At 44.0% G+C, this 26,655-nt stretch overlaps 1 protein-coding gene across 1 annotated transcript in view; it reads right to left on the reverse strand.

Moving 5' to 3' along the window:
* The window catches only part of LOC140561353 (contactin-associated protein-like 5), a 149,921-nt gene that overhangs the window by 38,073 nt on the left and 85,193 nt on the right, over window positions 1-26,655 (reverse strand). Inside the window, exons 8-13 of the mRNA XM_072686510.1 lie at window positions 25,912-26,185; window positions 21,174-21,317; window positions 14,426-14,597; window positions 2,096-2,202; window positions 1,169-1,288; window positions 223-423 (exon numbers count right to left, since the gene is read on the reverse strand). Of these exons, the coding sequence (XP_072542611.1) occupies window positions 223-423; window positions 1,169-1,288; window positions 2,096-2,202; window positions 14,426-14,597; window positions 21,174-21,317; window positions 25,912-26,185 (1,018 nt within the window). The remainder of the gene's footprint in view (window positions 1-222; window positions 424-1,168; window positions 1,289-2,095; window positions 2,203-14,425; window positions 14,598-21,173; window positions 21,318-25,911; window positions 26,186-26,655) is intronic.

Consider the following 26,655-nt stretch of genomic DNA (forward strand, 5'->3'; position numbering starts at 1 on the left):
ATAAGCAAGTCTGCTCGAGATTAACTAACAAGTTGAGACAAGCGTGTGATCTAAGCTCAGAGCATTATGTCCGCTGATGAGAATGCGTTTCCATTGCTTGTTAGTTAAATTAGTCCTGCAGCTCCAGTCCCAAACCGCGGAAGCAGGGCGAACTCAGGCGATTAACATGTCTTGGCAGATTGACCAGATCTGAGCTTCATCTTATGCCTCTTTAGGACTCACCCCATGTGTTGAAGAGTCGGGATCTCCTGCACTGGTAGGTCACTCTCTGCTGACAATATTCCGACTCGGTCACGAGTGCCCTGAGCTGCCCTGCTGATGAGCTGTAGTCAAAGTGCATGCTGTAGGGTTTCTCCAGTGTGGAACCTCTGACTCTTACTTGACCAGTGCTGTTGTGATGAACCACAGTCCATACTTTGCCCTCTGGAATGAAAAGCAACCAACAAGAAGAAACAAGTCATCATGCAGCATCTTCCTAAGCAGCAGAAGATTCCGGGCCAAATTTGACCCAGATTAAGGCACTGCTAGGTCAGTTATGGCAATGTTAAGTGGCCAAACCTGACCTAGCTTCACTCAGCATCTCAGTTTTGGGCTGAAAGCAGCCCAACTGTCAAAGTCATCGTTGTCATTCCATGGCGGTGTGTGGCCAGTGTGGGCCAGAACTGGGCCCTGACTCATTTGCTATCTGGGTTGGTGGGCAATGTAGATGCTTTAGGATGGGTATATTTCATACTGCAGCACTGAGAAGAATGGAGATCTCTGCAGATCTTCAGTCCACCCCACAGTTCTGCAATGTTCTGAACCACAATGAACTGAACAGCACTTATTATATAAAAAACTATATTACATAGGACTATAACCTTCTGATGAGGGATCAAAGTAGCTCTAATCATAATCCCACTCGTTATACCGGAATAAAACGGGACAAAATCCCTTCGTGACGTATGATAATCGCTGATCAAAGTCAGGGAGCAAATGTGGCGCCAAATAGTTCTCTGGAATAAAGCTTCTCAGTATCAGATATTATGGATTATGATTACGCGGGATTACGATACTTTACGGATTGCATTAATCGTAACATGCTGTGAGCTTCAGAGAGTTCAGCTGGGATGCTTTTTTTTTTTTGAGCTTCCGAGGGAAAGGGGTGGGGGACGAGAGGGGGGCGTACCTGTCATGTTGCAGTAGACCTGAATTGGACCCAGAGGGCCGCTCCCATCTGGATCAATGGAGAAGTCGCCGGAGGAGCTTCCCGCAAGCCTATAGGCCTCGCATGAGGATTCGTAGACGGCTGAGGGGGAAGCAGGAAACAGAGAAGTCAGGGGTAAAGTCGGAGAATTCACCAAAGCACCTGAGGTATTGCACGTCGAGAACAAAGTTGACGTCGGAATCTTTATGTAAATGTCGGAACATTTTGTAACCGGCAGGAGAAAAAGGTCAGCGCCGTCTGCGTACGCATATGCTCTTTCTGTGCCTTTGAAAGGATACTTCCAGAGGGAAATGTGCACGGGAAGCATGAGCTGCGATCTAGGCACCAAGTGGCTAAACGATTCCTCTGTATTCTTAATCATCAGATGAACGCGACCTTGGAAATAGACTTTTCCATTAGTACTTTTCATGTGCTTGACTGGGTTGCGCCATATAACCCCCAGAAATGAATTTAGAGTAAATTAAAATAATATTAAGGTCGCAGTCGAGTCGTTCCAGCAGATTCCAGTTTTTAGACCTGCTACAGCTGCACAATACAACCTCTGTGTAACACAATCAGTCTAATCAGATCCTTGAATTGACATGGTTTACATGTTTGCATGTCTAACCGGGGCCGGCCCAGGCCTTTATGGGGCCCTAAGCAGATTTTCATTTGCCCCCCGACCCCCCCCCCCCCAGTAATGGTGAGCCAACTATGTAAAGTAAGTTAATACAAACAATGCATAAATTATAAATTCATTTCATTATTCAATGTTAATTTTAAAATATATATTTTTATCATGATATCTTGGTGCGCTTGGGGGGGTCCCCTGGTGACATTGGGGACCCTAAGCGGCCACGTAATTTGAGTATGCCTTAAGAAGTGCAGTGGTTCTCTATGTATACCCACAATTATGGCATGTAGCTCCACTGTATCCGGTTCCAGCACAGTCGCAATGGAAAGACGACCAAGTCTGAGTGCAGCGGCCACCGTTTTCACAGAAGTTGGGAAGACACCTGAAAAGGACAATGGCAAAGAAGAGGAGGAGTGCGTCAGACAAAACGCAACAAATAAACCACTCAAAATATTCCCTCAGTAATAAATGTATGGCGGCTTATCAGGCGGGCCACATCTACATCTGAAGCAGACAGTATTCACCTGTGAAAGTTAATCTACCTTTGAATAAAATATTGCAGCAAAGAAAATGCCTGAGCCTCGTGCCTCAAATAATAATAAAAAAAGCAATTTAGCGAGCCCGAAGGAAGACTGCGGCATTCTATTAACTCTCCTTTCACACAAATATGTTGATGTCAGAATTGGCCTTGATCTGAAACTCTGAGACAGAGAGCGAGAAGCCGTCCATTAAATCAAGCCAAGCTGCACACACACACACACACACACACACAAAAAAAGTTCTTTTGACTGGTTGACACTGTGGTTATTTCACAAATTCTTACTTTGGAAATTCATTTCCCATCCATTGACAAATGAAATAGTGGCTTTTCATGGCAACAATCTTAATCAAAAGGAGAGTTTAACATTCGAGCGTTTGAAGCCCTTCTTATTACAGTTAAAACTACAAGCTGTGAATGCTAATTTTTCACAGCATCGAATGCTATCAAAGCCTGGTCGAGCTGGCACATGTATCCGCGGTATGTGAAAAATGGCTTGTCCGTCGAGCAACAACAGAGCGCTAAATCGAGTCATAGCAGTTTGTAAGAAATGCTAGATGAGGCCGAGATGCTGGATTAATAATGTGAATATTTGTAAAATCTTGCACCTTCTGCACAGACTTTTTGTCCAGTTTTCATAAGAGCAAAGACGATGCATAGGTACAGTGATGGAGACGTTACAATTCCATGTATATTAAATGTATACAGCTGCAAGTAAACGTTAGCAAACCTTTTGGAATAGGGCTGATGAATGTTATTGTGATGCATAATATGGTTTTCTAAGCATATCGAGAATATTGGTAGTGCATAAAGAACACTGAGCAACTGCATGTTTCATTACTGACTGTGTAATTAGACTGGTATGAAGTGTTAAATAAGAATCACTGTATTTGAAATGGTATCTGAATAGTAGTGTTTAGGAATCTGTCACTACTGATATACTTAGTCTGTGATTACATGTATTGTGATAAATATTGTGTATCATGAAAATTACTTTAAATATGGAAATATAGTATTATTTACAATATCGCCATTTCTACTTTGGAATTAACCGAATTTCTGCACTGATTACTAATAAAATGTGGACTGATCGTAATTCACAATTCTGGACGAACACAATCTACGTTTAGCACACCGAGTAAACATTAGGGATGTACCGATCCGACTTTTTCTGTTCCGATACCAATACGGATACATAAACTTTGCCTATCAGTCGATACCCGATAGCGATCCGATACCACTGTTGAATAAACCCTCTGCTTCACCATGTGGGAAAGACCTAAGGCTTCAAGATTGACTGAAATTCTGTGTGGATTCTAGCTGTTTTTCCGAGCTGGATTACTCGCTGATAGTTGACGGGTTGACGGCAGGCTTGATGTTTGCTATCATATGTGTATTATGTCTGTAAGTTACTCTGATCCTGAGTTATGAAGCCTAGAATACCGGCGAATCAGGTTCAGCAAATGGATCCAGCTAATTTTGTTAGTGTGGGCCCGATATCTGATCCTAGTAACCAGTAATCCACAGTGCAGGCTAGAAAAAGTAAGTGAACCTCTGTGTTAATGACTTCTCCAAGAGCTAATTCGCCAAAGGTGTTTTTAATTCTGGAAGTGATACTGGAAGTGTGGGTTTTACAGGTGCTTGGCCCATTAAGTAAAGGCACACATCCTGGTTACTGACAAATCTGTTCTTCTCAGGAACGTTTTCATGCTTTGAAGACCTAGAAGACGTGTCCAAAACACATGAAGCTGGAAAACGTTACCAAAGCTTTGCTAAAGAACTGGATGTACATCCTGAAACTGTCTACAAATGGAGAAAATTCAGGACTCAGGCCACTCTCCTATAAATGGACGTCATTTTAAGATCTCTTAAAGAGCACAGTGGGTAATTGTGCTGAAAGAGGTGAGAAAGAAGAATGTGAACAACTCGTGTTGTAATGGTGTAATGGTGGCACATGACAGTCTAGGATATATGAATGTTTGTTAGACGATAACTGAACAGTTGGTTCTTGTAGGATGTCAACGTAGGATGAAAGAGATATGGGCGGGCGTGATAACCTGAGCCACGTTGTTGTGGCCAGATGACAGGGTCAGATCTTGAAATGGCCAGGCAGTTGTGAGAACCTACCAGGCTGGACAGAACCACAAAAAGAGTGTTGGGTGCCCAGGGCTAACCAATGGCCAAGGACAACCAAAGCTGTACCAACAGACTTTTGGTTAACTGCAGAATGGTCGGAGTTAGAATGGACAAAAAGTGACGGAACTGGATCTTGGTGCGATGGAAGAAGGTGGTCTGGACTGATGAGTCCGCTATTTCTACAACATTTACCCGTGGGATGTGCCAACAAGCCAGCTCACTCTGAAAGACCTCTGAAAGTGCTCTGTGGTATCAGAGGTCTTGTAGAGTGAGCTGTCTTAGTGACACGTGGAGGACCAAGTGCATATTAAGCACATAAGCGGTCATAATGTTTTGGCTCACTGCTTTATATAGCCCTTTTAGATGTACTTTTCTTTCTAAACTGATCTGAAGGAAATGCTGTAGTCCATACTGAAGTATCACTGGGATGCTACCTTGACTGCTTCTTCGTAAAAAAAAAAAGAAAAAGAAAAATTGGAACATGCAGTCTTCAGAGCGAACACGCAGAGTCTGCCAATAAGCGTTCTCGTACACACGTTCATAAAGTAAATAAATAAATAAAACTAGGCTGGGCCTCGCGCTCAGACGTAGGAGCCTCCCCGAGACATTTTGATTAATAGCACGTTCATCTCAGCCTGCTTAAATTTCACAATTACCAGCCTTTTAGTCCCGCATATATTATTTCAAAGCGCGGTTTCCTGCCATCCTGTTCCCGGGAGGGCGCTGCTTTACGAGGCTTCCACATCCAACGCCGGCGTGTTCCTGAAGCCATTAACCACTACAGGGGGAGTAGACTGTGCGCCGGATAATGTTTCTGGTGATGGTTTAATTACCTTTTGTGCTATTCCTACTCGAGCCCTGAAAAGGGGCTTTGGTGGACCATAAAATTACAGCAGCCAATGTGCAGAACTGCTCACCAGCAATAAAGCGCTCAATGAAACTTTAAGGGCTCAGCCGAACAATTCTGACACAAAGGTGACGGACTGGTGGGTTACAGAGATGGGTACGACACTCCGGATTACGTAGCCACCTATTTTGTGCGGCCTAAGACACAAGAGTCCCGGCTTTGTTTATTTGTTGGAAATAACCCCGAAAATGAATGTACTCTTGATTTTAGGATGTTTTAGGATGAGGTTTTCACCTGGACCTAAAGACTAGGGCTGTACCTGATTGAGAATACAATCAGTCGAATTGGATTTGCCCATTTAATACGAAGATTTGACTATTTGTTCAGAATTTTGCTCAAAAATATGTTCCCATAGCATTGAAAAATCGATTAAAGAGACTGCAGACTATTTTAATTTGTTGAATTTGTAGGATACTGAGACAGAAACGGCAAGTATTTATTTAAAAAATATTTTTTTTTCCAGTTTAAACAATAAAATTACTTCTTCAACAGGATAATTCAGGATAATAAAACTAAATGAACAGAATTTATTACTTTTTTTATTTATTTTTAGGTGAAAAGAAAAATGGTAGGTAGCGATTTGTTCAGGTTGTTTATACAAGGTAATGCAACATGCCTCGATTCCCTTCAAGCACTTGTTCTTTAGTGAACGGCCAATATCCCAGTTGGCTACCTCTAATAATGCCCTGCCCCTACTGTGCACTTCAGTATTGTCCCAACCCGGCTACCTGCTTCAGTGCAGCCCTGCTCTGGCTGTCTGCTTCAATGCTGGTGCAGGTTGTTTGCAACAGGATGATGTAACATGCAACAGCCTGAGCCTGTGACAGCCTAGCCTGTATGAACTCTGTGTTTGTGTTACTTCTGTCCCAAGCTTGATTTATTGTACTACTTGTTTTGTATCTGGTGTTGAAGGGAGGAGTTCTTGAGGGAGATTTCCCTGCCACTGTCGCTTCTGGCTCACAAAAAGAGGCTCGGACCTGCTTTACTGTAAAGCTGCCGCAAGACGATGGCCGTGCAAAGCGCTATACCTTAATTTCTAATTGGAGAGGAGTGACAGCATCGCAAAATACACCAGTGTTTATGATGGGAGTTAAATGTACTCTATAGTCTCCCAATGACACCGAGAAGCTGGTGCATGCACATATAATCTCGAGATTGGATTACTGGAATGCCCTTCTGGTTGGAAGTTCATGCAAATCATAAATAAGCTCCAACTAGTTCAAATTGCAGCTGCTAGAGTGCTCACTGGGGCTCGGAAATTTGACCACATCAGTCCTATTGTCTCGTTCCTTTACTGGTTACCAGTTCAATTCTGCATTGATTATAAAACACTCCTTCTGACAGTCACTCAACAGTTTGGCCCCTCAGTATCTTGGGGGACTTCTTAAACCATACCACCCATCCCGTACACTTCGCTTGCAGGGCACTGGCCTTCCGTGAGTTCCTCACTTTAGAAGAAGCAATGCTGGGAGGAGAGCTTTCTCTTATAAAGCTCCCCAACTCTGCAATAAAGAGGGGGAGTTGTGAACGGGTGGGTTAACTGGCAGTAGGGTTGCAAAGAGGTGGAACATTTCTGATAAATTTCCAGTTTAATTTTCCGGTAACTTTTCATGGGAACTTTAGCTCAGAACCTTTGGGAATATTTCAAAATGTAAACTTTCCATGGAAATTTTGGGAACCTTGGGAATGTATTGGAATTAATAGGCATTGGATAATTTAAAAGGAACTATATCATACACTAACATCAGTGTACTGTTTTTTTTTTGTCAACAGCAGACATGAAAGCATAATACAAATAATACAAGCAAGCAAAACTTTATAAATGCTTAATTCTTCAAAACAATCAAAAGTTCAATCACAAAAGCGTTCTAATGGTCTTATAGGTAGCTAGCCTATGCTAGCCTTGGTAAGCTAACCTCTTGCTAGCCTGCTAGTCTTGGTAAACTAGTCTGAAATAAAATTGCTCAGCTTTTCTGATTTACCAGATATCGACTGAGATATTCCACCTTGATTTAAGAGCTGATTAAATGACAATAAAAATATGAACCTTGTCAAAATATTACCTGACTTGAGGTCGTTCTTTGGTCCAAATGTGTGCTTTCAGTAGTGGTGAGTGTCACATTTCTAGAAATCATCTGGACATACGCTGTACATGTGATGGAGAGTGGACAGTGAATGCAGGGGGGTGTGGTCTCAATAGCCCTTCAGTGTGTAATGCGCCATAAGCCTGGGATTTAGGAGCAGCTTTGCCAAGAATTTGCTTCCGTATATTTTCTTTACCAACTATGTTAGTTTCTCTTTACCTGTTAATGCCTGTAAATTTCCCCAAATTCCCGGAATTTCGCGACCCTAACTGGCAGTACCAAATTGGGAGAAAAAGGAATAAAAATTCGACAACAATATAAAATAAACAAAAACAAATGATGCCAATCACGAGTGAGCTATTAGGTGCGGGGAGAATTCTCCGAGATGTTGACGGGATGATGTATGTGTTTCAGCGAGCAGAGCTTTCAAAAAGAGAAGAGGTGATTCAGTCTCGCTTGAAACATTAAACATGTCATATACACTTTTTTCCCCCATTTACGGCTCACGAAGAGGCTTCAAACCGCTCGCTAACAGGAGCAATGTGAAAAACAAACACGTCTGAGGGATGAAAAACAACCCCCAGGATCCTATTTTGAGAAAGTCTCTAGAAACCCTCTGAGATAACATTGAACGGAAAAAAATACATGCCTTTACGGGCATGCCTGAAGCAGTGGGCTCTCTGTAAGACTGATATTGCCTTCCTTTCTCTTTAAGAGAGATTTTTCATTTCGATATGATGGCTGTTATGGTAACAACTGTATGGTTGCAACTGACGAATGAACGAAGGCTTGATGGACGAATGTGAGTAAGGGCAGTATTTCAGTTAGCTTTAAAATACAGGCTCCTTAAAAATGCTAATTATAAGTAAGAAGTGAGGAAGCAGCCAATAGCAGCAGAACACTAACTGGTGGTCTATCATATAATAATAATAATAATAATAATAATAATATGATGGAAAATAAATGTGCGAACAAGGCAGGACTGAAGTTTGCTTCCATGCTGAGGGTAGTGTGTGCTGATTTAGGCATATGGTTAGCTCACTGCTAACTGATCGAAGTCTGTAGAAGAGCCTGAATTACTTGAGACACCGTAGCTTCGCAGATCCAGTGCAAAACTCAAAAGTTGCAAAAGTTCAGATGCCGAACGGCTGCTGCAAACAGAGTGATTACCACAATTGGCTTTTCCAGCCTGGAAGCGAAGGACAGAACGAGAACAGCACCACAGCATGTGTTTTCCAAGGCTGCTCGGGTTTACCCTTGTTTACTCAGGGCTCATCCTCCGAGTTACTGCCAAGGGGAATATCTTCGCTAGAGAAGGGAGCACATCAAAGACCGAATAAAAGTGTGCTGACACACACACGGCTCTGCGCTGGCAAACCGTGCAGCAGACATGGAGACGCTAAGCCGTCTATTCAATAAAGACACGGTCCAAATGAATACCCACAGTCCTCCGTTCTGACTTTTAGAACTCTCCCTGCCACTCAGAAGCCAAATCCTTTCTCGGTGCTGGAGCACTTGTTGACAAGGTCTTGGAGAGAAAAAAAAAAGAAAAAAAAGAAAATGTGGAAGCCGTGGACTTGCCTATTTTGGCACTTTGCCAGCTGACACATAAGCTGAGCTTTCTTACAAAGGGAGCAACAGAGGGCCCTTCCCCTCCAGAGAGGGATGGCATGAACGTTCTTCGGCACTTTCTGCCCTCTGGCAGCCTCTCGGAACTGGCACGGAGCGCTCTGAGACTGTCACTCGTCGCGTGGCGCTGCATCTCCTCGGACCATGGCAGCTGGTCATGAATGATTTAGGAGCGCCGTTGATGGAGGGGTCTCGTCATGTTCACATGAGTTCACTATTAATAAAAAAGCCCTCTCTGCAGACGAGCAGCGTGACACTTTCACACTTGGAAGCGTCGGCCTATTGGGGAAAGCTGAGGATGCCGTCGCTGGGAATGTATGCTAATCTGTTTTTGCTGCAGTGTCGTCTTGCAGAGATGCTAATATCAATAGAAGCTGGCAAAGGATTTTAAAATTGAACAAGTGTGAATGGATGTCTTCTTAAGGATAGCGAGCAAAGATAATTAGCATGGCTTGACTTTTAGAATGAGAGTAAAGGGGGAAAATTTGCCTGCTTATGCTAATAGCATATATTAGACAGTAAATAAGCAAACAGCTGGTTCTTCCAGTCGGCAGGAGTCGGGGGGAGAACAACTTTGATGGGAGGGTCAAAGAAATAATAGCCAGATGACTGGGTTAGAGCATCTTCAAAACGCTAATGCCTGTGGGGAACTCCTGGTCAGCACTGCTGAGAATTTACTGACAATGGTTCAATGAGGTTTAATGTGATGGTGCTCAAGGTTCATTGATGTACAAGGCAATGAAGACTATCCATCCCATCTGCCAAAAATCAAAGCCGCAAGATTTTTTACTCGAGTAATGTTGCCGTGTAGCTGCAGACGGCTCAAAGTGCCCATGCTAACGCCTGTCCACCATCAATATTGTGTGGAACAGGCAAGGATCGTGTAGCAACAGACGACGGTCATGTAGTCCAATGACTCCCGTTTTCTTTTACCTCACATGGAAAGTCGGGCATGTTTGCACCATGTACTAGAGAAAGCAATGGCACCAGGACATACTGTGGGAAAACGACAATATGGTGAAGGAGGTGTGATGCTCTGGGAGTCTTGGTATTCATGTGGACGTCAGCTTGACATGTGCCACCCATCTAAACATCATTAGACCAGGCATACCCCTTTTTCAACACTGTCGGTGGCCTCGTTCAGCGCCCTGGCACAAAACGAGTATCTTTGGCATGTGCTGGAACCACAGGGATGATCTGTGGCTTCACCTCACAACTTCCAAGAGTCTGCTGTAACAGGATCTGCTGTAAACATCTTGGTGCCAGATACAACAGGACTGCAGAGGTCTTGCAGAATCCATGTCGCGGTGGGTCAAAGTGGTTTTGGTGGCAGGTTAATTGAACTCTGCCAAGAAAAGTGGTCAACCTTTCAACCAGAAGATTGATGAATCTGTTATGGGGGCAACTTGCTAGGGGACATTTATAGAAATATTTGGTGTGCTGTATTTGTAGTTTTGACCCTGTTTGTTTCATTTTGACCCTGTTTTGATTTCAGAAAACCTTTGCTATTAAGCCCTAAGATTTCCTAATGCAGAAACTTTTTTAGCATCTTCTGTGGAGTCCCACAGGGTTCTATTTTGGGGCCTATAAAACTATAAAACTAATTGACAGTGATGTAGATATTAGAGTGAGAAAGTTCTGGCTTACATACAGGCTTTAACTGCCATGACATGCCATGTCCGTGGTGAGTGTATGTAAATGTTCGACCACAACTGCATATATAATATCAAATCTATGCGATATATGCAAATATTGCATATCTGTATACTGTATATATGGAAGGGATGCTGGATTTCATTTTTAGTAAATGCCAGCCAACAGCTGCAGAGCAGATAATGATATGGTTACTAGCTAGCAAACTCGTTCAGAATGTGTATATGATGATGATGGTGACCAGCTGTTTCTTCCATCTGCTGATGTGTTGAGTGCAATGTACGTAAAGTCTTGTTTACACAGTTTAGCCATTATGAACAATTCATCTATTATGACAATTACTACTCTCTAGCTTAGCTGAGTAAACACACATATTTTACACTGCTTTTCAATCTAATATTATATGTTAAAATGTCCCGAATGTGGTTGTGGTGCAGTAGATCACATTGCAGAGGTACGTTTATATTCACCTCATATGTGGATGAGGCCTCAGAATACTAGCTTTCCTCTTCGTACTACATGTCCTGTTTGCCCAAAAAGAAAGTTAATGAGGAGTCAAGAGAACGAGTCACTTTCTTGCTCGTTTGTTCCCTCCATCCCAGACCCCCTGCGGACCGCATCCACGAAGGCTGCCACGTGGCGGCGGGTCGATTGGGGGTCCCCCCCGACTCTAGCGACCGGTAATGAGAGACACCGGAGGATGTAGCATTGAGCTTGTTAGCAGGGCCACTAACCTGAGTGGCATTACAAAATGAACGTCTTCCTGCTCCTAATTAGGGCTCTGATTGTTAGCCCAGCTCTGCTAGCGCTGCTGGAGGCCCGAGCAACAAACAAAGCGCTGACAGGTGTGAAGGCACGAAACTGCCACATTTGTGTCGAGCCATGATTGTAACGAGAGCAAAGTGATATTTCTGTTATGGAGACGAGCACAGAACCGTGGTGCTACGCCAGGACCTGCTTACCAACAGCGAGTGGTGTTCCAAGAAGTACCTCATCTAAAAAAGGCTTGTACTGCTAACTGTAAATAACAGGTAGCAGGGGCCAATTAGCATTACGCAAGTGAACACCGCTAATTGGGTCCAGGCAAGCTTTCATGCATTGTTAGCCATGTTTGTCTAAAGTGGTTCTTTAACATGGCCTCATAGAAAAAAAACATCAGGCAAGGAAGCTAGTACACAGTTTTCTCCCATCTTTGCAGTCTCCGATATTGCTTCATAATGGCAACCTACTGCTGCAGCAATATCTGTAGCTTCACATGGACCCCAAAGAGAATACATGATTTGGGTATTGTGCAAGAAATGGAGTACGAGTTGCACACTGTAGGCTCAAACTTTTTTCCAAGTTTTGTGTGGTGCAAGATATGTGTGGTGGTCTGCAGAACTCTGTTTAATGATGCAGACATCTACTTATTTTAAAGTTACCTTAGAATGGCATGGCATGGCATGGTTAAATAATGAGACAAACCGTGAACCTCAAACAACGTTGTCTCCACTACCAAAAGAAAATTAACTACCAACACTCAATAACTCAATAATTACAGTCTTTGGCATCTTTAACATTTACATTACATTTATGGCATTTAGCTGATGCTCTTATCCAGAGCGACTTACAAGGTTACTCGTATTACAGAGTAGTGGGTCAGTAGTGAGTTTTTCCCAAGGACTCTTATTGAAGTAGCGCAGCATAGTCACCCAGACCGGGATTCGAACCCCAGCCTCCCACATGGTGTGGTAGCTCAGTGGCAGATAGTGGTATTATCTGTTACGCCACACCAACCACGGAACAGAAAATTCCTTTTGACAACAGACTTGGGCACAGTGAGCACGGTCCAGCCAGTGAGATTTGCCGTGGCTGGTCCCTGGTTAGTATGGTCCCACCGGTGGGGTTAAAATGTTGACGACATAAAACAACAATCAGCTTTAATTCCACTGGTTGATCTAACCTGCTTCCCCCAGCACACAGCGCATCTCTGCAACACTGCCAAAACACAGCAACACCAGTCACCAGTCAAGACCGGTCACACATTTGCCTGTTTTAACCTCAGTGTGATCATTTAAACATAGTGCTTAAGATACACTGAAGTGATGCGTTTCCCTCGTTATTAGCTAAAACAGCATGGAAATGTTTCCCTTGCCTTTGATAATTTGCCCACCCTCTTGTATAACTTCAGTAAAACATTTCCGACATTAAATGCAGTAATGTACTGTAAACAAACATGGCTGTCTTCACAAGGTTGGAGTTATTCTCTAGCTTCCAACTGGAATTTTCCGTTCCACCTTAAATGGTGCAGAAGCTACAGGGGGTAGAATAGAACTGTGGTGCTGTTTCAAGGTGGAATATCAGGTTTATGCTGTGAGAGAAAGCAAATGCAGCAAACTTTGTACTGTTTATATCTTTAAAATTACATTTTTTAACTTTTTATATCAGTCAGATCCAGTGAAGGCATGAATCAAAGTCCCAAAGTGTCAATACTTTATAAAACAGGCAAAACACAGCTATAATAATTTAAAAATACCACCGTATTTATGACCTGGTTTTGTCTGCACAGTTGATTCGTCCTGCTGATTCCCCATATCGTTCTACTGATGACGTACAGCTGAGGCGCTGAGTAACGGTCACATTCTAGAGCTCCCCACTGCTCGCACTGGCAAAGGAACTCACTCTGCGATGGCCATCAGAGACAGATCAAACTCTATTGTGTCTATTATTTAGCTTTTTTGAGGTACATACCAAGAGGCTTTTTTTTAAGCTCTTCTGTTTTTCTAAGCTTTAACTGTTCAGAGGTGATATTTTACAATGTCAACTTGCTTTCTGATTCACACATCCTAAGTGACAGACCATGAACTTCCAACAGGGTTGTCCCCTACTTTAAAAGCTAAACTCGCATAAGAAAAAATTTGCATACCCTACTCCTACCCTACTCCTATCCTACCCTACTAGCACAAAACATTCAAGGCTAACTGCTATGGCTACTTTGGGAGAATATGGAAGCGAGGCTAAAAGTTAGCAGAGAGAGGAGCATGGCCAACTGTAGCTAACGGTTCAAAGCTTATGAGTATGGGGAAGTCTGTGATGCGCAGAAGCCTCTGGAGCAGCTGAACAGGCTAAAAGCTAATGCCAGGCCAACCAGAGAAAGGAAATGGGGCCGACTTACATCCTTTCCCCTGGAATTGATGAAAAGGCAAAAATCTAACCCGCTACCTAACCATATACCATGCCGGCTAAACACAGAGAGGACTCTGAGAGGACAGCAACGCCATATGGTAAGATAGGGTATTGTAAGACAAATGACTGTTTGTTCTTGTTACAGTTCTAAGGTGGGCCAGCATAGATGTTGGCTACAGTGAGCCCTCGCTGTGACATAACCAGCCACTGAAAGCTGAGCTTGGAGTTAAACAACATCTAAACAGCTACCACTCCATGTGGGAGACTGGGGTTCGATTCACGGTCTGGGTGACTATGCTGCTCTACAACTTTTAAAAGTCCTTGGACAAGACTCATAACACTATGTTGGCCCACCTCTGTAATACGAGTGACCTTGTAAGTCGCTCTGGATAAGAGCATCAGCTAAATGCTATTATAGTAAACGTATGCATCAAAAACATCACACACAATAGAATGAATTCCCCTGTCTGACAAAGGAAGTTCAATAGTATACCTGTCCTGAATGCCACAGATGTCAAACTGTAGTAGATTCCACCCTCCTATGATCCCTTGCTGGACAAGCATGAGATCTATCGGCTGGTTGTTGATGAGGATGAGGCGCATGCATCCCTGGAAGGCCATCGTTGGGTTCATACAGCTGGAGCCATTTTGAGCCACTGGACAACCTGAGAGGGCATGAAAGACAGGGTTTTCAGTGGTGTGGGGAACTCACTCACTCATACAGTCTAGTTCACAAATATGGAAGTGCTGATGGACAAGCATGTTTGAACATTGGCTTCTCTTGCAGAAGTAAGTCAAGGTAACTGGAGTGGGAGTGCTTCTGGAAAAACGCTATGTTGCCGCTAATCCATTTTCAAAAACATATACCACCTTCACCTTCAAGAAGCTTCTTTAAGATTACTTCAAATGAAGGCATCCTTGAGCAAGCTTGAGAAAGATGCTATAAAAATAGAAAATATTATTATTAGTAGTACTAGTTCTAACTTATCACCTTCAAGAAATGCTCAATGTATGCTTTCATCTCCGATCTCCAAAAGGCATCAAGTTAAAGATGATTCCCTTCAACATTTGAAGCTACTGTAGTGGGTTCTTTTTGGTTTGTCCAACTTTAGAGTGAACAAAAGGAAAGCAGCACCATGCCAAAGTTTCAGCACCTCAGGAGACCTGAGCTGTCAGATAGCTTTGACCAAGCTCTCAGAACTTAACTAGCTTGTTAGAGCCATGACTCGTTCATGTCATCGTTAGGAAAGGCCAGGTGGCAATAATGTCCGTTACTGGTGTCTTGAGGACACCAGAGGGTGCTAAGAATCATAAATGGATTGGGATTAAAATAGCTGAAACCAAATCCATTTAAATATGCCTGGATTGGCCCTGATCCCCATCCAATTGATTGAATTAGGGACGTCCCGATTCACAGTTATACAAATGTTGACCAGAGGTGCCTCATAAACCGTCTATAGACAGGATTCTATCACTCCACAGCTAGTCTGGTAATCATGGCTTTCAAAATAGGCCTTTAGGCCTCAGGCATGAGCTGACTGCCTGGCGACACTGCTGTAGTGCTGATTATGTGCCTCCTAACTACAGGCAAGGAAAGTTCATCACTGACAGACAAAAACCATGATTTCACTGCTCACAGATCATTAAGCTTCTAATGACATTCATTACAAAGACACTAGTGGGACAAATCTGATGTTTATAAAGTGGAATATTTTGGGGAAGTCTCTCATTAGTCAAGTCCAGATCCCTCTATTCTGTCTCTGTTTCTTTCTGAGACAACAATCTAATATGCGTTAGGATGTTAGGAGTGATAGGTCACATGGTTAGGGACGCCACTGATTTTCAAAGGCAGCTCGGAGGACGTCACTTAGCCGCGACTACTAGGGGTTCGTCTTGTGTGGTTTTGAATGGCGTGCCTGGAGGCCCGCTGGCAACTTGCATTACCCTGTCTGTGCCATCTTTGAGTGTTCCCCTTCTGACGTGGTGTTTGTGAATTTTTAGCATCTCCACCTTTGAAACGAAACCGAACTGAGCTGCCTGAAGACGCGATGTCGGGCCAAGTTGGCGACCGGGAGTAACAGCCGTCGGGGCAGAATGAGCGAAGCAGATCACAGTTAAGCTGACCTCTCTCTGTGGCTTCAAGCTTAAGCCCTCACATTTGTTGCACCATGTAAGAACAGTGCTTAATGATGCGGACTAGCCTTGGCTTCCTTCATTTTCCCTAGACAATTCATTAATCAGCTAGTTGGCGAGTCAGGTAAGCAGTAGCGTCTAGCTTTGGCTACCCTAGTCTGTAACGCATGATCTGCAGCAACAAGGGAAACAAGCTGTTTAGACCTACAAGATCTACAAATGCAGCTTCTTTTTTCCTTTTTTTTTTTTTACATAAAGATGCTAAATTCACTTGTGTTGTGTCTGGAACACTTAGCAATTTGTCGACTAGAGGCAGAATACAGGATGTAAAAACGCTGACAGACTTGTAGAGCGCCGGCCTTTTAGGATTCCAGGAAAAGCAGCTTACAAAGATGTGAGCGGCGCCACGCCTGCGATGGGCCAGTTGTTTTGTTTATTTATTTATTTATTACTTTTTTTGAAGCGCTATACAATACATGACAGCTGTACACCAGAGTTTGAGCTGAAAGCCGCTCAGCAAAATAAATAAATAAAAAAATAAAAATTACAATCGTAAGTAGTTAAACTGAACGGTTCTGTGAAGTGCTTCGGGGAACGGTGCTCTTAACAAATGAATAATGCAGTTAATCTCAGTGCAGTAAGAAACAGAAATCCATATTAAATGATTCCAAGAAAGAATTCATCTGTTACGGGCATCATTCGCCACCACAAGCGGACGTGAAATAACAGCTTAAGACCTTTTAGATGATCCCTCAGCAGCCGCATTCTGAAGGGTTCAAGGTTTGCACTTTACATTAGATGTATCTCTCGCTATGGACACCTCTCAAATCTACGATGGCATATAAAACACTGCGTAATCAGAGACAGGACTGCATGAGATTGACAAAGGCCAGTGTCCAGTGAGCAGACACACTGCAACAAGCATTTTAATGTTTTCAGTGGTCGTTAAAATGACTAGCTCACCAAGCTAGTTTCTTAGGAACACCTGTACACCTGCTCAGTCTTGCAGTTATCTACTTGACCAATCAGGTGGGAGCATTGCAGTGCATAAAATCATGCACAGACAGGTCATCAGCTTCAGATAATGTTTACATCAACCATCAGAATGGACAAAACAAATCTCAGTAATTTTGAGCGTAGCATAATTAGTGGAGTCCAAAGGGCTGGACTGAATACTTATTTATTTATTTTTTATATATATATTTATACATTTTTACCCAATTTTCACCCCAATTACATGAGCCTAACTAACCCACCCGCTCACTAGGACTCCCCCTATTACTTGCAGTGCACAAAAGAAAACGCACTTCGATACATGTAAAGTCAGCCAATGCAGCATAACTACGCTCTAAGGAAAATGCTGAATCCCCAGCTCTGCCAACAGCCAACAGACCCCTCTGCCGCCCAGCATCACAATGGGAGTGATCAGTGGGAGTGGAGAGATCACCATCAACCCATTCGAATAGAGCATGACCAATTGTGCTCACTCAGGCTCAGTTTGCTGATGGCAAAGAAGCATGACCCAGGATTCGAACTCACGACCCTCGGGCCATGGTTTCAACAGCCACTTGGAGCCTGGTATGAGTATCTAGAACTGCTGATCTTCTGGGATTTTTAGCACTACTGGTTCTGGAGTTTACTCAGAATGGTTCAATAAAAAAAGCACAACCAGTGAGCGACAGTCCTGTAGACGGAAGAGAGGTCAATGGAGAATGGCCAGACTGGTTCAAGCTGACAAAGTCTCAAGATAACCACTCTGAACAATTGTGGTCAGCAGAAAGGCATCTCAGGGTGCACATCACGTCCAACCTTGAGGCAGATGGGCCATAGCGACAGAAGATCATGATGGGTTCCACTATTTCAGTCAGCCGAGCACAGAAAGCTGAGGCTGCAGTGGCTCAGCACAGGCCCACCAGCACTGGACAGTTGAGGACTGGAGAAATGTAGCCTGGTCTGATGAATCTGACTTTTTGCTGAGGCTCACAGATGGCCAAGCCAGAATTTGGCACCGATCTGCTTAGTGTCAGCAGTCCAGGTGGGTGGAGGTGGTGGTGTAATAGTGTGGGTAATGTTCATGTCAGCATGAACCAGAATCTCAAAGGAATGTTCCCAACATCTTGTGGAATCCATGCCAGGAAGAACTGAGGCTTTGTCTAGAGAACAAAGGGAGGCCCTACCCAGTATTGGCGTAGTTATCCTAATGAAGCACTTGGTGAGTGTCCAATCTCAGCAGTTAATTATCTAATTCCTAAAGCATATAAGGGCAGTTTTTGAGTTAGGGGGTGTGTGATTTTGCTTTGTAATTGGCTCGGTGGAACTGCCTCAGAGCTTCACACCAATACTAGACACTAATATCAGACACAACTCCTAATGCTACTGCTCCCACCAGTCTAATAACGTCACTCGGGCACTGGGCACGTATAATTGTAATTGGATCCGTGCTGCCACTTAGCCCTTAACGATGTGTTGGCCTCAGAAACTCTTGATTGTGATGACGCTAAAAATTCAGATTAATTGCACAGCTCCATTCAGAAGCATCACGGATGACGTGCGACACTTGACAGGACCACTGTTCCATGAGAGCTCCTATCACTTTGGGGATTCTGTTCCAGCTCGTTCGCCATGAAATGTGTATACAATGTAAAGCGCTGGCATTTTCAAAGGTTTTGAAATGACAGCAGCTATACGCTTTATAAAACACTGGTACAGCTGGTGTGACTTTTCTGTGTCTTAGCGTTCTGCAGTTTTTGGATGAACAGTGAAGCAGTGACATTTAATGCCAAGGATATTTGTATCGCGGCTGAGCCCATCGTTCTGCTTAAGCGATGAATCTCTGCGGCAGCTTGCCGGCACGCTGCAGACTTTTTGTTTGCTTGCCACGTGCGGTTACAAAGTAGCGTCGTATTCAAGTGCTGCTGCTTATGGAAGCTCATCAGTTGCAGCTGCAAGTTGGTGTACCCTTTGGAATGACCTGAATTTCTGCATCATCTACGTCACACTTGCAGAACAGGACAAGCTAACTAAACTGATGACACACCACAAACAGTGGTCATTTCGTCCAAACAATGGTTGAAATTGAAGACCTGTGTTTTGGAATGGGCAACTCAGAGTCCTGACTAGGGTTGGGCGCTAAAACGGTGATACTGTATACCGCAGCCTCTCAAAATGAGGACGATACACATGTCTAATGTGACAAATTTAGAGAGCTACAGGGTGGGGGTGCTGTGGAGTGCTGTAAGCGATGCGATGAGTTAGATTAAAAGCCAGAGCAAGCAAATCCGGATGAACCAGTCTACTAAAAGTGCCTGAAGACACTCCTAAGACCATTCACTCGACTCTGTCCTCTCAGATATGAGGCTTTATCCTCTAAATGTGTGATGTGCGCCTCCGTTAGCTGAAACACTGTCTGTCTGAGCAGAGAGGGTGAAGGACCCAACGGTTGCAGCCCAGGTATCCAACCCACAACCCTGTCCTCAATAGGTCGGAGCTCTAACAGTCTCTCATTTTCCCCACTTGTGTCGGGAGCTTGTGTGGGAGGCTCAGCAGTTAGTCAACAGCAGCTGCACTGGGATGTCCGATACTCTGTGTATCTGTCGCTGAGCTAGCTAAGCAAAGGGTAGCTTAGTGAGTGGGCTACAGATCCAAAACCACAGGGAAAAACTTTTCAGCTTTTCATCCTTTCAACAGCAGTCAACAGAGTCCTTATCATCTAAAGTCGTCTATACGCGGGTATCAGTCAGCCAGACTTCAATTTGTTGGGTAGTGAGCTGTTATCTGTTCTCCTGCTAACTGAAATAACGCTAACCAGCTTCTCTCTCCTGATTCAGAGCAGATTAACTTTGGCAGCTGTCGTCAGACTGACAGTTAATAAATGATTCATTTAAAATTGCGCTTGTTCACATAGGGACAATCCTAGTCCTGACCGTAACCCTATCGAGATGCTGTGGCTTGACCTGATGAGGCATGTGCACATGTATTCCAAAGGAATACTGATGAACTGAAGCACATCTGCAGGAAGGAAAGGTCCAAAATTGCTCCTCAGTGTTGTGGAAATCTAATTTGCTGCTAGAGGAAACTTCGGTGAAGATGATTGCTTTCTAGGAGTTCTACAGGTTATTAACCTCAAGGGTTCACTTACTTTTTCTAGCCTGAATTTTGCATGTTCACTCAATATGATTGATTGTATGTGATTAGTGTGGTTAGATTGTGGTCTAGAATTGTGACTTGGGTAACAATCAGACCACATTTTATTAGTAATCAGTGCAGAAATACAGGTCATTCCAAAGGGTTCACTTTACTGCTGTTTGCAACTGCATTTTATGAACTATCCAGAGTCATTAGCCCAGAATAAGTGTGTATAAGAAAGACACTAATTCATTCAATCAATTATTACTGATTGTATTTTTTAAATAATGACATTTTCTATTGTTTCTTTCTGATTGATTTCTATTGATCAATTAGCTATTAAGTCATTCGTCTAGATATTTTAGGAAAAGGAAATTAGGGAATAATTACAATAATATAGAAATGTATTCAAAGGTAAATTTGTGAACGAACAGTAGTTTCCAAAACTGGATTTGTTGGGGGGGGGGGGGGGGGGGGAGTGTTAAAGGATACAGGAAAAATGGGACTTCTAACAACAAAAGCTGGTAGACCACCAAAACTGCCCCCTCAGACAAACAGCAAAAGCTTTCATCTTTGAGACAGAGGCGAAAATCCATCTCCACTCTCTCTTCAGATCTGAAAACATCCACAGGTGTTTTGTGTCCATCCCTCCACTGTGAGAAGATGACTCAACACTGTGGGTCTGAAAGGATGTGGAGCTGATCAACAAGCTCCTACTGAGAAAAGAGGAGCTGGATGGTGGCAAGAAGAAATGGCTTCAATGTCTAAGACTGAAGTCTGGAGGTGAGGAAATGCAGAACTTTGCTAAAAAAAAAAACAGATTCTGCAACAACAGGAAAGGGTGGATGCACTGAAGAGTACAAAATCGAATTTAGTCGTTAGAGACTTTTCTGTTTTCGCTGGAAATAAATGAAGCTAATTTTGTCTTTTAAAGCTTGAACAACAAGGAGCTAAGCAGCACGTTTATTAGACGCTTCTCTTACCGCCAAAGTAGTAATTTTCCCTTGGTTCCAGGTAGTCCTCTAGCTGAATGGATGATGCTGGTTCGTTGTCTAGGGTCATGGTCATCTGCAAACCTCTGGTGCTGAGACTCACCAAGTGCCACAGACCATCGTTTACCCTCTGACCTGTCAAGCAAAAATGCAAAATGCAGAACATATTAGTAAATTACTTTGATATTAATGTGAATGTACGGCTTCACTGCCTTTCCAAAGATGCACCGTCAGCAATGCTGTGCCGTGACAACTAGCGCAGAATAGCTTCCCAGCTTCAGTAGCTCCCACCTTGCTAGGCTCCAGCTGTGTGGTCACTAGGATGAAAATGGTTTTGCTAGGTAGGATATATTTTTGCTATGGTATCCCAGGTGGTTGCTTTGGTGTCGCTAGATGAATGCTATGTTGTGGCTATGGTGTTGCTAGGTGCTTGCTATTGTAGCTCAGGTGGTTGCTTTGGTGTCGCTAGATGGATGCTATGTTGTGGTTAGGTGGTTGCTAGTATTTGCTATGGTATCCCAGGTGGTTGCTTTGGTGGTGATAGATGGTTGCTATGGTATCCTTGGTGGTTGCTATGGTGTTGCTAGGTGTTTGCTATTGTATCTCAGGTGGTTGCTTTGGTGTCGCTAGATGGATGCTATGTTGTGGCTAGGTGGTTGCTAGTGTTTGCTATGGTATTCCAAGTGATTGCTTTGGTGTTGATATGGTACCCCATGTTTTTGAAATTGTGTTGCTAGATGGTTGCTAGGTGTCTGCCATGGTACCCCAAGTGCTTGCGCCCTCTTTGTGTTGCAATCATGCAAATACACTATCAACATCCAGCCAACCACACAGGAACCACTTAACAACTTAGCAAGCACCTGAAACACCATAGTAATCACCAGTTGGTATACCATAACAACTGTTCAGCAAGCTCTAAGCAATATCATAACAACCACCTAGCCACACTCTAAGCACCGATCTAGCAACCATTTAGCAACAGCATAGCAACCAACCACACAGCAATCACTTGGCAACACCCAGCCAACCCTGTGAAACACCATAGCAGTTATCTGCGATACCATAACTGTTGAGCAACCACTAAGCAACATCATAACTAGCTAGCAACACTGCAGCACCCATCTAGCAACCATTTACCAAGACCATAACAACCACCTAGATCAACATCACAACAAGCAACTGAAGCACCATTGCAGCCACCTGTGATACCATAAGTGTTCAGCAACCACCTTGTAACCACTAACCACCAGCTAGCAACCACTTAAGTAACATCACAGCAACCACCTAGCCACACTATAGCAGCAATCTAGCAACCATTTAGCAACACCACAGCAACCAACCACATAGGCTAACACAGCAATGGCTTGGCAACACCCTACCCACCACCTAAGGCACCATTGCAGCCACCTGGGATAACATAACAAGTGTTCCTCAAGCAACCACCAAGGCACGCTATAGCAGTAAGCTAGCAACCATTTAGCATCGCTGTAGCAACCACCTGGGATACCACAGAAACCACTCATCAACCACTGCTGTTACTATAGCAACCACCTAGAAAATAGAGCCTAGCAACTCCCTGCAAGTAGGAAGCACTTAATCTGTGTGTCTTTTCGGGAAACGCATTTTTCTTATTATATGGGAATTAATGATAATTTTTTCCTACTATCACGTGTCTAATATTCCCACATCCTGGCTGCTTGGAAAGGTTGTGATAGTCCTTGTGCGATTTTCACAAGTGTTAGAACTATAAATATCGGTTAGTGTGGGTGGGATCTACAGGACTGAGAACATAGCCCAGTGGCTTTCATATCATACAATATAAACCAGAAGCGAAACACAGGCAAGCTGATACAGGCGTTGTTATGCATATGCAGTGGCATCAAAGCCAACCTGGCAGAAGAAACACAGTAAAAAAAAAAAATAAAAAAGCTCTATGTGGTTTGATTTAATTAATTCCGGCCATTACACGTGAAGGGCACACAAGCTGTGTGCGGCCGCTGTGTGTCTACGGTCCCCTCTGTGCAAGCCATCTGCTTGCCGTTTGAGCTTGATCTCACGTTTGGGCCTCAGCAGATCTGCGCTCACCGCAGCGCTCTGTCTCCCATTGACTATAATTACTGGGCTCCACATTTCAGTCAACGTTGCTGAGAGGGGGAAAAACACACACACACACAGAACAAGAGCTGCAGGTGTACCGGAGCGCCAGCGTAGTCCTGGGCGAGCCCCCCGAAAAGGCAGCAGATGGAGAGCACCTTTCTTTTCCACTTCTTCTGATGACTGTTGTTGAGCAGCACGGCGTGCTCCACCACTGGGGTGAAATATGCAGCTGTCTGTCTGTCTGAGCACGGGCGACGGGATAATCCTGTTTGGGTGGGTTGCCACCGCTGTATATTTCACACGTTTATCTTATGATGAAGAAGAAGAAGAAGAAGCAGGGTGGGGGGGAGAAACGTGCCGCCACCTGGCTTTGTGAGTCGTGAGATAAGCCGGCGGGTTTTGGCTCTTTATTTCGTATAGTGCTAAACATGGCAGTGAGTCAGTCTGTCATGCCTTGCGAGCTTTGCCTGCCTGAAACAATAATAATAAAGAAAGAAAGACATTTACACTGGTGATCCCTGTGCTGCAACAACCTGCAGGATTGAGAGCTGTTTTTCAATTACGCCGCCTTAAATCTGCCAGCTGAATGAGAAGTGTGAGATTCAGAGGAGAACCGCTGGTGTTTTAATCCGAGAGATGGTTTCCGTGTCGGTGCTGAGATTGTTATTGATGCTATAAATATCGCTGCTGTCCAGTGGAAAACATGTATTTTCATGTTTGTCCATTTTTACTTTTCTCCATCCGTTGAACCCTGTAGCTGCCCCGTACGCATACCCTGTCATTCTGGAAGAATGGGCCAACAGAGGTGCAACAGAAGTTTTTTTCCGACTCCTATAAAGTTGCTGGTTTGGAGATGCATGTATTTCACTGGACAGCGACAATATACTATATTCTCCAGGTTTGCGATAGGTTCTGTCGGCAGAAAGGGATCAGCTAACCACTGTGAGGTATGGAATATTGTGTCTTTATAATGTTGGATGCATTAACATACAGTTGCAAGGGACAATTAGTGGACCCTGTTGGAATGACTTCTGTGACGTCTGCATTGATTACTAATCAAATGTGGTCTGGTGGTTGTTTAAGTCACAATTATAGACAATCACTGCACAGTTCATGTGTTTAATTGAGCACATTGAGTAAACACTGATGTTTATAGACGGTGCAGGCTAGAAAAAGTAAGTGATGCTCTGTGTTCATGAATTCGCCAAGAGCTAACCAACTGGCAAAAGGTGTTTCAATTAAGGAGATCAGGCAGGTGTGGGTTTTCACAAATACACAGAAATCATGCCTTGCATGCAAACAACTGTCAAAGAGATTGCTAAAGAAACTGGGTGTACATCAAACCACGGTTAGGCAAACTGTCAACAAAGGGAGAAAATACAGAACTGTTGCTACTCTTCCTAGAAGTGGGCATCCCGTTAAGATCACTCCAAGAGCATGACGGGCAATCATAAAAGAGGTGAGAAAGAATCCAAGGGTAACAGCAAAAGACCTGCAGGACTGCAAAAATAGAGTGTCCTCTATTAGAAAAAATACTGAACAAAGACCGACTGACTGACTGAAAGTGGACCTTTTTAGCACAAATCCACAGCGCTATCTTATGAGGGAAAAGAAAAAACTGCATACCAACACCAAAACCTCATCCCAACTGTGAAGCACGGTGGCGGGAGCATCGTGGTTTGGGCTGCTTGAAATTGAAGGGTTCACTTACTTTTTCCAGCCTGCACTGTGGATGTTTGCTCAATAGGCTCAATAAAAGACATACAGAGTGGTAATTAGAGTGTGCTTGTCTATAATTATGACGTAGATAACAATCAGACCACATTTTATTAGCAATCAATGCAGAAATTCCACAGGGTTCACATACTGTAAATAATCAAATCAGATTCATTTGTACAGCGCTGTTTCACAACTGATGTTTTTGCAAAGCAGAAACATGAAACCCCTGATGAGCAGGCCAAAGGTTCCAAGAAAAAAAATCCCTTAAGAGGAACGAAGGCCTCTTTTCCACTGCAGGGTTGAATGGTTAACAAGGCTGCCCTGTACCATTCTACACTGGACCGCTCTTTAGCCTTGCACTGCAACTTCCAGGCTAATGTAGCACTACCTAAGTAATGCTAGCTAACTCACAGAGGCCATAATCTATCAGTTAGCATTGTGTAATCTGCACGCCAAGGAGGCCAACTACTACTTCTAGACGTAGTACGCCAAATAATTTTGGGGATCCACTTGATCCCTCATGAACATAGTCTCCATTTTCTGTACTGGAAATATAAAGGCAGAAAGGTGACTCGAATATACAGCCAATCAGTGGATCCCTTGGCCCTCATACCGACCGGTTCTGTGATCCCAAGTATGGTTAGCTAACTGTGCTGAGAAAACTGGGCCCGGAGCTCCGTGCCGAACCGTGTTCATGTGGAAAAGCCCTGGAATGGTTAGCCTTCATGCTCAGAACTGTTCAGCCCTGCAGTGGAAAAAAACGGCCTAAGACTCACAAGGGGAGACCCGTCCTCCTCTGGCCGTCGCATATAATCATAGTAGGGATGCCTTGCAGATGCCTTGACAAAACAGAACTAGCTTAGCTGGTAGCCGCACATGGGGAAAAAAAAGACTTGGCAATTTAGTAGCTTACCAGTGGACACTTCCGATGTCTTGAGGTCAGAAGCGTGGTGGGTGAGGCGAAGGCGACCGCTGCTAATCTGCAGGAGAAGGTAGCAGGGCTCCTGGTCTGAGGCCAGGCTGCTGGACAGCAGCAGGCCGTCCGGGTTCCAGGTGCGGAACTGCAGGCGCACTGAGAGCCCCTCCGGAGTGGGTGCCGGGGCCGGCACAGACAGAAAGCTGCTGCTGGAGCTCAGGAAGGTAGCGGCCACCAGCTGCGGCTCCGAGCAGGAAAAGGTCACGTTGCCCTGGGAGGAGGGGGGGGAACGTGCCAAGCCACATGTCAGTTCACATGCCGACAGGGGAATGTCAAAAGGGCACTGGGATCCAGATGCGAACACTCTGCCAGAGAATTTGCTGGAGCAGATCATGCACAACTGTCAGTTAAAGAGCATGAGAGCGAAAAGGTCTTTTTGTGTACAAATTTATATAACCAGACAGGAGGCATCAGTGGTAGCGTGCAGTAGCTTGGCTGCATTACCATTAGGGCTGGGTACAGTTCACGGTGTGATACGCATGGCAGTGCCAGCTGACTTTCTAGTGTATTAGAATTGTGAAAATAAAACTTGGGTGTTTGTGAAATGGAGGAGAATGACGTCTGCTAATTGTTACATCAGTAAACAGACGCCCACACTTTCTTGGGGGGTGATGGGGGACAGGGAGGACCAACCTATCAACCCAGATAAAGGTCTATTATGCTTCCTGGGACTCAAACCTG

Source organism: Salminus brasiliensis, chromosome 8 (genome assembly GCF_030463535.1).
Source record: "Salminus brasiliensis chromosome 8, fSalBra1.hap2, whole genome shotgun sequence".
NCBI classification, from domain to species: domain Eukaryota; kingdom Metazoa; phylum Chordata; class Actinopteri; order Characiformes; family Bryconidae; genus Salminus; species Salminus brasiliensis.